This window comes from Durotheca rogersii (assembly GCF_024521655.1).
Source record: "Durotheca rogersii strain YMJ 92031201 chromosome Unknown GGS23scaffold_10, whole genome shotgun sequence".
NCBI lineage: Eukaryota > Fungi > Ascomycota > Sordariomycetes > Xylariales > Xylariaceae > Durotheca > Durotheca rogersii.
Window position 1 is genome coordinate 1,186,840 of NW_026251241.1, and position 12,068 is coordinate 1,198,907.

General features: G+C 57.8%; 4 protein-coding genes across 4 annotated transcripts; 1 reads left to right on the plus strand and 3 right to left on the minus strand.

Moving 5' to 3' along the window:
- Window positions 1–517: 517 nt before the first annotated feature.
- On the minus strand, window positions 518–3,771 carry GGS23DRAFT_569045 (P-loop containing nucleoside triphosphate hydrolase protein). Its single transcript, XM_051516435.1, has 8 exons — window positions 3,456–3,771; window positions 2,443–3,384; window positions 2,207–2,383; window positions 2,051–2,153; window positions 1,912–1,995; window positions 1,696–1,851; window positions 1,565–1,630; window positions 518–1,487 (listed from the first exon to the last, which is right to left on the minus strand). The coding sequence occupies exons 1-8, from the start codon at window positions 3,480–3,482 to the stop codon at window positions 910–912; spliced, it is 2,133 nt and encodes a 710-aa protein (XP_051371986.1). The 5' UTR covers window positions 3,483–3,771; the 3' UTR covers window positions 518–909.
- Window positions 3,772–4,298: 527 nt separating this feature from the next.
- Window positions 4,299–5,913, minus strand: GGS23DRAFT_605290 (MFS general substrate transporter; the record flags this gene model as incomplete). The annotated part of the gene is made up of 3 exons (XM_051519729.1): window positions 4,299–4,808; window positions 4,911–5,547; window positions 5,768–5,913. 3 exons carry the CDS (start codon window positions 5,911–5,913, stop codon window positions 4,299–4,301), a joined length of 1,293 nt encoding a protein of 430 aa, XP_051371987.1.
- A 1,146-nt stretch (window positions 5,914–7,059) lies between these two features.
- Window positions 7,060–8,503, minus strand: GGS23DRAFT_605291 (short-chain dehydrogenase; the record flags this gene model as incomplete). Its single annotated transcript, XM_051519730.1, has 3 exons — window positions 7,060–7,193; window positions 7,343–7,505; window positions 7,781–8,503. 3 exons carry the CDS (start codon window positions 8,501–8,503, stop codon window positions 7,060–7,062), a joined length of 1,020 nt encoding a protein of 339 aa, XP_051371988.1.
- Window positions 8,504–10,548: 2,045 nt separating this feature from the next.
- Window positions 10,549–11,243, plus strand: GGS23DRAFT_597035 (Scytalone dehydratase; the record flags this gene model as incomplete). The annotated part of the gene is made up of 3 exons (XM_051518561.1): window positions 10,549–10,585; window positions 10,667–10,764; window positions 10,833–11,243. The coding sequence occupies 3 exons, from the start codon at window positions 10,549–10,551 to the stop codon at window positions 11,241–11,243; spliced, it is 546 nt and encodes a 181-aa protein (XP_051371989.1).
- Window positions 11,244–12,068: the final 825 nt, after the last annotated feature.

Consider the following 12,068-nt stretch of genomic DNA (forward strand, 5'->3'; position numbering starts at 1 on the left):
ATAGTGTCCCACTGTTCAGCAGTTTGAGATCCCGTCCTCTGATGGTTGACGAGAAGCGTCCGATATTTCAACTTTATTAGCTAAGAGAGCCTTGCGGAAGTGGACAAGCTCAGCGCAGTAATACTCAAGCCCTGTAACATGCAGCGGTTCTCGCCTTGTGATCCAAGAGGGCGGAGTGAATAACCGTCTGGGGATAGAACCCATCCACTCCTGGTCGATGATATCGAGAACGTTTAAATCATCATCAACGGTGATATTAGGCCACCTCAGATCCAAGTGAGATAGAACAAACTTAAAGAGTTCCTTCTTCAGGTGTTCAAGTGCAAAGGCCTCTAGCTGGGCAGCCCTCAAGGACTGATCACTCATCGGTAACTGGTATGCTTCTGTCATGACACTGAATTGATGAAGGTAAGGTCGGCTGCAGTGGTGGTGGAGGGATCAACCCGACTACCTAAGCAGCATACCCCTATATGATACCTACCTATGTAAATAGGTCTATGGACTGAGGCTTGGCTCGTTAATCAACCGACTCACAATAGTATAATCACTGTTTCCTTTTTCGATATAGGTACAATCAGGCTATCAGTCACTCTCAAGCGTGTTACCCTCTACATGACACAAAACACGCATCAGATGACGGGTTCGGTAGCGATGGCATCAGGAAAAGGGGCCAATGTGTGTTTGTCTGATCCCAGCACCAAGTATTTCACCTAGGCTCTAATATATCGTGATGTTGTACCAAATTACCGCTTTATACATCGTAACACGTGTGTAGAGGTATTGAAATTTGAATATAGGTAAATTAGAAGCAACGAGATACTATCGATTTGTACCAAATAACCTTGTTCTACCGGTCCTGACTAGCGAGGGTTGCCACAAAACCCCAAAGCGTCTTCGTGCCCTTCCAGCTCAATCTTCTCCGGTATTCAACAGAAGCTCCTCGCTATTAGCTTTCGTCACGTGCAAGGCGGTGCGAACGTGGTCCATAGCGAGGGGGACTTTCTCGTGGCTGGCCAGGAGCTGGGCCATCTTGACGAGGTTCTTGATCTCGCGGCCGTTGAGGCGGAACGACTGCAGCTCGGCGAAGTCCTCGTGCCGGAGGGCCGACTCCTGGGAGGAGGAGGAAGGCAGGAGAAAGCGCTCCCATATCTTCCTGCGCGCGGCGGCGTCGAGGCTGGGATACTTGATGGTCAGGTGGATGCGCGACTGGAAGGCGGGGTCGATGGCCTGGACCCGGTTCGTCGTCATGAAGAGCATGCCGCGGTAGTACTCGAGCAGCCGGAGGAAGACGGCCACGATGCTGTTGCGGTCGAGGCTGTCGGCGCTGCGCTTGGCAAGCAGCACGTCGCACTCGTCTAACAGCAGCACCGCGTCCCATTTCGCCGCTGCTTCAAGGATCATAAGCAGGTTTTCTTCTATTAATTCCGGGTTGGCCCCGAGCTCCGCCGCGCCCATGGCATATAGAGGTCGGCGAAATTTCTCGGACACTAGACAGGAATCCCCGTTAGAAGATGGGGCTACTTAGTGGCCTCAGGGGATGAGGTTATATCGTGTAGGTATTTACCGGCTTCTGCCGTGAGGGTTTTGCCGACCCCTGGCGGCCCTTCGAAAAGAATCGTGATGCCTTGGCCTGGAGGTGGCATCCGTTAGCAGCCGTGCTATTAGAGGCAGGGAAGTGACGGCAGAGACACATACCTTTTCCCTCGATCATGTCGTCAAATCTCTCCTTATTCTCAACGTGGCTCTCTATGAAAGCTGTAATCAGCCGCTTGTAGCTCCCGTCTAGTACGAGGTCGTCGAATGCGCGATCCTGCCATTGAATCTCCCTGATGTGGTCGATGTAGAATACAGCTAGGTCGCACAGCAAACGGTTAGCCAGCGCCCCTTCACGCTGCTCGGACACGCGCTCACCCCATTTCTTAATCCTGAGGCAGTACCCGAGGACTTTAGCACTGCATAAATGCAGCAAATCATCGGTGAGGTCGGGCCATTTGGCTGTGAAATGTCAGTCCCTCGAGATGGAATATCTACAGGATGAGATGCTATTCACCGCTTCCGACATTCTGGGCCGTAATATGCCTATGGACCATCCTCCTGGGCTGAGGCTGAGGCCGAGGCCGAGGCCGAGGAGGCAGGTGGGGAGGGTACCCGGCCTCCTTCAATATCAGTTGGGTATTCTCGTTAATGAATTTGTGAAGGCACGTACCGCCGGCCCTCCTTGTCCCATGCTTCCTGGCGTAGGAAAGGCCTGGGTAGCGGTATGCATCTGATCGGATACGTCTACCCCTGGTTTCAGGGAACCGGAATCAAAAGGTTCGAGATGGATGTAGTTGTTAGCGAAGGACGCATACGACGAGGGGTCGACGACAATCCTCCCCTCTACCTGTTAAACTCTTCGTCAGGACATATCGGTGCGGGTAGTTCGAGTACCCTAGGGCTCACATTATTACGTCTGTGTTTCCCGTCGATGACAGGGCCCTTATAGGCACCGTAGTAGTATGGCTTGAGATGGATATGCCTGAACATCTCGCCTCGCCTCTTGAGGGTCTTCTTCACTTCGTCTAGCCTCGGGTGGTAAGAAGCCGGGAAGGCGTCAAGGTCCTGGACCTTTTTGGTGCCTAGAAAGCTGTCGAGAGAGATATGTTTCGTCCGAAATCCGAAGGCGTTCCCATTATAATCGACCTCGCTCACTACCAATTGAAACCTGTTGAAACCCGACTCGTCCGAGATTGTCCTGGAGAGTCTGTAGATGTGGTCGTAACCGTCCTCGCATGTGTAGATATCGATGCCGGGCTTGAAGATCGTCCAGAGGTGGTCGTAAGTCACGACGCCACTCCCGTTGAGATCTTTGCTCAGCGAGATCGTCGCCCTCAGCTCAGATTCCAGGATCTTTTGCAGTAGCCGCCCGCTGACGTTGCAGAAAGGTTTATTGATCTCGCCAATCATCTCGTCGAGGCGTTGCCACTCGTAGAAAAAACAGTGAAATGGCGCCTTGAACACGAGCTTTTTAAGAGTCGGTGTAATACCGGAATACTCCTTGAACACCTCGCCCAGGAGCGATTTCAGATCAGGGTTCTGGACGACGACCGAGTGGAGAACCATCTTCTTCCCGCTGCCGTGGTTCCTCCGCAGACGAACAAGAATGGCGTGTCTCCCGCTCTCTTCCTCTTCTTCGACTGATGTCTCTACGTCCTCGGGTGGCTCCTCAACCCAGTTGATGCAACAGCTGCATCTGGCTTCTTCCCCTTCATACAGCGTCTTGACTTCATATAGCTTGGTGTAACCTTCGCCATCCAGAAAGTCTGGATCATGGAGAGAGGCATCGGAATCGGAATCCGGCAAATCAATAATTTCCTGTGTGCTGGTCGTCTGTTGGTCCCGGACCTAGTACGAGGCATCAAGCGTTAATAGATCGCCACCCAATGCTTAGAACGAGACGAAAAGAGCATCCTTACCTCTCCGACATCTTTAGAGATTCCCATCTCGCTGAATCTACCGTTAGTCGAAATTGTTGTTTCCTAGCCTTACTGGGAGAAGAGGGCTGTGATATCGAGTCGGCATGGCCCTGGCTGGTTTTCAATATATAAAGGGTCAGCCAGTGCGCGAAAGGAGGCTCTCCCGAAGTCCTTCCTACGGAGAGCCTTATGCGCGTTTTAAGAACCAGGATGGGGGCCGGAGATGCATGTCATCACCTCCACGACGCCACAGGCAAACCCTATTGGCTCGAGTCCACGATGTTACGCCGTCAGACGATTATATGGGTGACCGACTATGTGTACTTATTGAGGCTCTGCCTATTCATTAGCCCACCTTCTGACCTATCTGACCTATGATCTCAGCTTAAAGTTGATGTGCAACACCGGGTTTTCCCCTACCCCTGCCCGAACACCACCCTCGAGTAGATCTAGGACTCGGGACATAAGCCCAGTCCTTGGAGAATAGGCTTGCGGCGGCGCGTATTGTTATTAAGGCGGCCTTGGAACCGGCATGTCCCGTCCCACCTATAGTACGCTGCCACCATCCCGGAGTCGGCGACTCCGCTCAAGAGGTGTCACGAGTACAACGTGAACCCGCAGGCGCAGGGCTAGGGCTGCTAGAATGAGCCACTGGTCGGGGTCAATGAACTAGACTTTTTATAGACGAATACCACAGGATAGAGGATAAAGGGCTGTCATTCGACGGACGAACGTGTTCTACCACGGATTCTTCCTGGAGAAAGCACAGGGTGCGTTCGATAACTCGGTAGAGATTGGCAATACGCCACGGCAGCCCGTCACGCGGCATCTACATCTACAGGACTACTCCTGGCGGCGCTGCCGGCCCTCGTGCGCGAACCAGGCGGCGGCGACGAAGGCGGCGCTGACGAACATGAGGCCGCCGGCCCAGACCTGCATGTAGAGGTAGCTGCCGGCGGCGGCGTCGACGAGGGCGCCGGCGATGGGGGGGCCGGTGAAGCAGGCGACGGAGCCGACGGTCATGACCATGCCGGAGCGCGTGCCGACCTTGCGCAGGTCCGGCGTCAGCGCCGGCAGCCCCGCCAGCGCGATGCTCTGCACCCCGCCGTTCACCGTCCCGCTCAGCGCCGCGAACGCGTACAGTGCCCCCGCGTCCCGCACCCCCGCCCACCCCAGGTACAGCGCCCCGGCCCCCGCCGCCAGCGGCACCAGCGTCCGGAACGGCCCCAGCCACGCGTCCGACACCAGCGCCGGCCCGATCCGCCCCGGCACCCCGACCGCGTTCGCCACGAACAGCGTCGTCAGCGCGCTGTCCCGGTCCATGCCGAGCACTGTCCGCCCGAAGTGGTTGATCTGCGCCACGGGTAGGTTAGCTCGCGGATGCGTCGGTTTTCTCAGGCCACGGGTTTCGAAAAAAGGGGAGCGGGAGGGGGTAGGGGGCGTAGGGGGAAGTACGTAGTTGTAGATCAAGTAGACGCCCCAGAGCAGGAAGAAGGCGCCGACGGTGTAGAAGGCGTAGGGCAGCTCGCGGAAGGCAGCCCACTCGACGAGGGGCCCGCGGGGGCGGGGCGGGAGGCGGGTGCGGGCGAAGAGCAGCATGAGGGCGGCGTTGAAGAGGACGACGAAGCCCATGCAGCGCATGGTCCAGGGGAAGCCGACGCGGGCGGGCAGCTGCTGGGCGAGGAGGGGGAAGACAGTGCCGCCGGTGGCGCCGCCGCTGGTGACGAGCGCGATGGCGAGCGCGCGCCGCCGGGCGAAGTAGGTGGCCACGCACGCGATCACCGGGCAGTACAGGATGCCGGCGCCGAGCCCGCCGCACACCCCCTGCGCTAGGAACAGCTGCCAGTACTCGGTCGCCGCCGACGCCGTGAAGATGGCTACCAGCTGCAGCGCCGACCCTACCGCGATCAGCGACCGGTAGTACCCCGCATCGAACAGCCGCCCCGAGAACATGCCGATGAGCGCCAGCAGGAACACCTGCACACTGCCCGTCCACGACACCGCCGACAGCGGCAGGTTCAGCTCCGACGTGTAGTAGTCCTGAAAGATGCCGTAGCTGTTGAACCAGCCGAACGTGTTGAACAGCGCGAGGCTTGTGTTGTTTCGCCGAGGCGGCTCGGGTTAGCTTGATATATCGGCAGAGGGAGAGGAAGGAGGATGTTGCTTATGTCGAGACGCTGTTCTAGCCGGCAGTTGAAGGAGACGTTCTCGCCCTTTGCGGTTGAGACCAACCCCCCCGACGCCGACTCGGCTACCGACCGAGGGCGAGATCGGCGGCGCGCGGCCGGAACGAAACCAAAAAGTCCACTTACTGTCCGACAAAGACCTGAACCCATCCGGCGCCGCCGTCGGGCGGCGGCTCGAGGAGGGGGGCCTCCTCAACCACGACAGACTCGTCATTATCGCTCAGCTGCGGCGCGGGGATCTCCCGCACGGAACCCTCTTTGTCCGAACCCATGACCTTGCTCAGGAAGCTCAGCTTATGTCTCAGAACCACTGCGGTTGGCGAAGGGGAGGCGGTTTCGCGGCCGGCGAAAGGCGAGAAGAAGAGGAACCCTTTCATCTTCTTGTAGGTAGAACGGGCGGCGGCCTGCGGCACGGCAACTCGACACTTCCCGCGTTAGCCTGCCCCCCCGAGGACGGGGACGGACGCTATCCCTCGCCTCTTGACAAGTGTCACCCCGGTCGATTGGGCGGGCTAAGCCTACGATGGGCGTGCCCTTGCTACTCGGGTCGCCGTATGCGTACTAGCCGGGTGAGGTTCGCGTGGAGAGGCTCCCAACACCGGTTAAACTACCGCGGGTAACCGTACCGATTCTTTTCTCGGCTACCGGCAGATTGACGGGGTAGGGTGGTCTAGTGGCACGGCGTAAATGTCGTTAATATACCTATTGCGTCTGTCAACGCTACCGTAGTCTTCGAGATGCCGCGTTCGAACAAGCTTTGCCAACCCGCCTGCGCCTGGAGCCATCGGGAATAGCCCGACCGGCACGAGAGCGTGCCCTCTTATACATGTGCCGAGCGGCGAGGTCATCAGGAGCGAGTGCGGGTTCGATTATCCATCGCATGAAGGAAAGGGACATTGCACGGCCATTCCTAACAACCGCAATAGGACCCGGTCTGCCGGGTCCAATAAGACAACGGCGTAGAAGATAAGGGGCATCCAGCCAGGAATTAAGCAAGGGCGCCGATCATACCAACAGGGCGGATGCGCAGGGGTGAGAGGGACGACCATCGTTGCCTCGCAAGCTGACCGGAAATCTGGGACACAAGCCGAAATTTGATACTTCTGACGAGAGATTACGCGGCAGCCTAGGACTTGCTCGGTCCCCGTCACCTGTGCAGCGTAGCAGTGCGTCGCTGACGGCAGCAGACGGGGACAGCTTCCAACATCACAACACCCCTCGCGGTCACTTCTCTCAATTTGCCTACATGTATAGGGACTTCGCCTGCGCGCAAATCAACTCCAACACGACGCGGGAGAAAAAAATTCGCCTCCTTACCTATGGATTGACGGATCGCCCCCGCAACCAAGCGACGGAGGGCGTGCGATGTGAGCGTCATCCAGATTCGTCTCGTCTCGCCCCGTCCCGCCCACGCATCATCACACGTACGGCTTCACCTGCTCTTCCGACCATTCCCAGAACTGTTGCGCGATGCCCGTACCGCCCTCCGACACGGGCTTCGACCCTAAGACCAAGTCCTTCCGTATCTCGCCGAATCGACCCCATGGGATGACTGGGTTGAAGGAAGGAATTAGCCTTTGTACCGGCACAGTACAGGGGATGGGATGAGAGGAAACGAATGAACAAGAGAGACGCCGAAACGATTTCTTTGTTCTTTCGAGGGAAATAAAGCAGGAAGGGCAGTGAGGCAAGCACACTTACTCCAATCGCCCGACCTTTCAAGCGTCACCTCGTCGGAGAGCCCGGCGAACAGCTCGGTGTACGCCCCGTTGATGGGCGGATAGACGGTGGCCTTCCTGAAGATCATCTCGATGGGGTTGCAATATCGATCGAGCTCCGACTTGAGGTTGCCGGGATTCAGCGACTGCGATCGAACCACTCCTTGTCAGACCGGGACGCTATGTTGCAGCATGTGTTCATAGTCTACGTGTGTATGTGTGTACGTATATATTCCCCCCCCCCTTCCCCCTCCTCGCACCAAGCCAACGCCTCTTTCGTCACCGCCACGGGCAGCATCTGCCTACGTCGGACCGAGCGTTGGTTGGTGCTCGACCAGGCTTTTTTTCTTTTACACACATACCTACCTACTAAGAACAGTAGGAGAAATAACTGGCGGAAGGAAAGGGGGAGATCACGTACGATGCTGACGATGCCGTCGTCGCGGTGGCGGCGCGCGTACTCGGTGGCGTGGTAGTAGTTGCCTACCTTGCTGACGCCGTACTTGTAGACGTATAGGATGTCCTTCTTGGAGTAGTCGAGGTTATCGATCTCGAAGCCGCGGCGGACGGGGATCAGGTGCTCGGCGGCGGACGACGAGACCCAGACGACGCGGACGGGGGCGGGGGCGGGGGAGGGGGCAGTAGGGCCGCGGCTCTGGCGCTCCTCGGCGGCGGTGGCGGCGAGCGTGGGCGTCAGCAGCTTCGTGAGCAGGAAGTGGCCGAGGCAGTTGGTGCCGAGCTGGAGCTCGTAGCCCTGGGCGGTGGTGCTGCCGGCGGGCGGGATCATGACGCCGGCGTTGTTGAAGAGGACGTGCAGGCGCGGCTCGCGCGCGACGAAGGCCGCGGCCGCGCGCCGCACCGCCTCGAGGTCGCTCAGGTCGAGCGGCAGCAGCTCCAGCCGCCCCGCCGACGCCGGGTGCGCCGCGCGGATGGCCTCGAGCGCGGCCCGCCCCTTCTCCTCGCTGCGCGCCGCCGCCCACACCGTCGCGTTCTTCGCGAACAGCACACGCGCCACCTCCCACCCCACGCCCGTGTTCGCGCCCGTCACCAGGTACACCCGCCCCGCGAGGTCTGGGATGTGCTGCTCCGTGTACGTGGGCGTGCCCGGGAAGAGCTGGCGCAGGGCCCAGAGGTACACCGACATGTTGGAGCGGGGGAATCCGGCTGGATGTGACGTGACGCAAGGCGATGTGACTGGATGGGGAACACAAGCTCGCTGGTTCGGCCGGCTATGCCTTTCTCTCTCTCTCCTTTCCTCTCCTCTTTATCCTCGCTAATCCTTCCAGCCTTTTTTCCACCGGACGCAGGCTGGCGGGTAGGCACTTAGGGCGGACGGCTGGGACGGCTCGCGTTCTATCGATGGGATGGGGGGAGAAGTGGAGGGCGTCTACCATGTCCTTGCCGGTGGTCTCGCTTCATATCGTGCGCACCTCGGCTTGAATTGTGTGGTATCAGCAGTTTAGCTGGTGGACCTAGGTTAGGTAGGTACTTTAGACATGTACCCTTGGATATAGAGGGACTTTGGGTATAGAGGTACCTGCACCTAACCAGGTGGTTATTCCATTATCAGGACCTCGCCTCTCCATCTCAGGTACAATACCTCTTAAGGTGTACTTCCCAGCGGAGGTATGTATGTATTTGGTACTACTGTTCAACACTAATGCCACAGGCAACCTGCCAGAGATGTAGGTACGTAGTACATCCAAGTACCGCCGGTCTATGCCGCCGCGGCCCGCTGTTTTGCTATCCGAATTGAGGCTAGGTATTCTTGTTTTCGGCCTTTTTTTGCCTTCCCCCCCGGGTTCCCATGTGGCGCCGGATTAACTGCGCCTCTTCTGCTGCACCCACCACCTACCGACTGCTGCTGATGAGCACAAGCTTAAACCGAACTTGTACTAGCTTTCCACCCCCCGTATCTCTCGCCACCGATTTCACCGTCGTCCCAACTTTCAGCACTACCTCCTTAGATCAGATCTACCGAGAGGATGAAGCCCTCTCAGTTCGGACAGACTTTTTCGGATGCATTTCCGGCCGGTACTCGGAATATCTATAACGTAGGCTTTCTAGGGCCAACTGAATCGACTCGGACCAAGTCAGACTATCCGAACAATCAGCAGCACATCATCGACGCCCAGTGACGTCCAGTGACAACCCATTCCGCCCGTTTGTCATCATCTGATCACACGTCTGGAACCCCCCAAAACGCGAAGAAGATGCTGCTTCGTTGTAACAATAAAGACAATAGCAAATTAGATATGCACTACTTGATCATCGTAGGTAGCAGTTTTTTGGGGGGGTGGGAGGGAAGGACGTGAGGCCAACCTGGGGATCCCACGTCCGGGGCTTACTCGGTCGTCGGAACCACGACAACGGAGAAGAAATCGGGGAAGGTGAGCGATGATATCGCATTCGGATTTGCTGCTGGCGAGACGAGACCCCAAAGTCTTGCAGAAGAACCCCGCGGGTCACTATATCTACACCTCCCCCTTGATGTGCTCGCCTGCTGTGAATACCACTTAGGGAAATCAATGTAGCAGCAACACATTGATTTCTGGCCCCACCTTGGGGTCCATCATCGTGACGGTTGCGAATAGTGTTCGGCTGGGCGCTTACGGTCACTCCCTATTCTGATCGCCATGCTGCCCCAAACGGGGTCCGGAGGCCGTGCATCTGTTGCTGGTGCGACGCTTCCGGTTAACAGACCGAACGTTGGTTGGGACGAATGGGACGGGGGAAGGGGGGAGAAGCCCCCCCCCCCCCATAATCGAGGCGCCACCCCACATTCCAACCACACGGACGCTATGAAGATGACGCCAGGAGGCCGGATGGACGGGTTCCAGATGAGAGACAATTGCTTCATGACATTATATGATCGAATACGGCCAAGGATGGCGCTCTCCGCTTTGCGATTACCAGTGGGGAACTCCGGCGAGGGCAATGTAAGCACACCTCAGAGCCATTCACTGCATGCCGAGGCGTTGCGAGACTGGCTGCTGGGTCCAGCACCCGCGCTCCCCTCCCTTCCTGAGTCCGGACTCGTCGGGGTTCCGCATACCAGCCAGGTAACGGGAGAAACGCCGCAAGTACATAAAGTGCCGCTGGTGCACCCTCGCCAGGCACGAAGAGATAGTTGGCTTTCATCCCATTGAACCGAGTGCCCTCGTAACATCATCAGAGTTACCCCCGAAAATGTCTATTGCCGTCGACGGAAATATTAGCTTCGAGGGTATGGCACGAGAGATCCAGCCCTAGAGCACGCGCGCGTGCTTAAACCACGTACCGCGCCCTTCGTGCTGACCTCAGACAGACTTCCTGGGCCTCCAAGTCTGCCTAGTCGAGTGGGCCGACAGCTACGACACTAAGGACTGGGCTCGGCTGCGAAAGTGTATCGCGCCCACGTTGCGGGTGCGTTCCCGCTCCTTTCGTCCCGTATCCATGTGCAAAAGTTGGCACCGGGTTAACCCCGATACTAGGTCGACTACCGCTCCTTTCTAGACAAGCTTTGGGAGGCCATGCCGGCCGAAGAGTTCATCGCTATGATCTCCTCGCCGGCCGTGCTCGGGGACCCTCTGCTCAAGACCCAACACTTCATCGGCGGCAGCAAGTGGGAGCGCGTGTCGGATACTGAGGTCGTCGGTACGCATCAGCTCCGCGTGCCACACCAGCGCTACACCGATATGTCGCGCTCCGTCGTCGCCGTCAAGGGTCACGCTCACTCCACCAACGTTCACTGGTACCGCAAGGTCGACGGTGTTTGGAAGTTCGCCGGGCTCAGCCCGGACATCCGCTGGAGCGAATACGACTTCGAAAAGGTCTTCGCGGGCGGCCGGGAGGAGTACGGTCAGGACGACGTAAAGGCTGAGGACATCCCTATCCAGGCCTGAGCGAAAATGCGGAAGGGGGATCTCGGGATCGCGATCGTGTCAGCTCGAAGGAGATGGGGTCCATCGGTATAGTCGCCAATAGGGTACCGCGACGCAGCGGCTGAGGGTCGAGAAAGCCTGTAGATCTGCGGCCAGCAATCACACTTAATTCATTTCACCGCTACAGCGCGCCTTTGGTAAGAAGGGGTGGATCAGGCCGCGACCGAGGCAGCTGTCTCGAGTAGCTGAAACGGGCCAGCAGTGAGCAAGAGAAGCTTCACAACCTCGGGAACATAATACCTTCCCCCGTTTCCCGCGTGCCGTAGGTAGGCGGTTGCGGGTGAGGCGTGTCCCGTCTTTCTTTTCTTTCCTCCATCGTTGTCCGTGATAGGATAGGCGGTTCGCAAGACTCGGTGTGTGGCGGGCGAGAAGGCACCTGATGCGACACATGTAAGTTGGAGGAAGGCCAATGTACGTAGCACACAATGAAAGATCGAAGTCCCCTGTACTCAAGATAGAAATAACATCGAGTGAGTGCTATTCCTGCAGGAGCTCGTCACAGTGACAAGGCAAGAAAGCAGACAGCGACGGGTCATCTCATTAACGCACAGGCTCGGACATAGTTTGGGAGAAAGGGCGATAGTTTACGTGGTCGGGCTCGAGTCGACGTGTCCCGTGACGGCCGATTTCCCGCGTGGCACCGCACAACCGGCCTTGGTAGATACAAAGGTAGCAGTTAAAACGCCGTAGTAGCGACTAGGTGCACGGATGCCAGAGCAGACTTCACGTGGATGATGTCGTGGAAACAGGGTGCTTGTAGGGTAGGTAGGTAGGTAGACACTAGAA

Bases quoted from the DNA above. Each gene is read 5' to 3' on its own strand.
- GGS23DRAFT_569045 (XM_051516435.1), bottom strand. From the start codon at position 3,482: ATGGGAATCTCTAAAGATGTCGGAGAG. The intron at 1,631-1,695 runs GTATGTGTCTCT...TGCCACCTCCAG, and splicing joins CGACATGATCGAGGGAAAAG to GCCAAGGCATCACGATTCTT. The intron at 1,488-1,564 runs GTAAATACCTAC...ATTCCTGTCTAG, and splicing joins AACCCTCACGGCAGAAGCCG to TGTCCGAGAAATTTCGCCGA.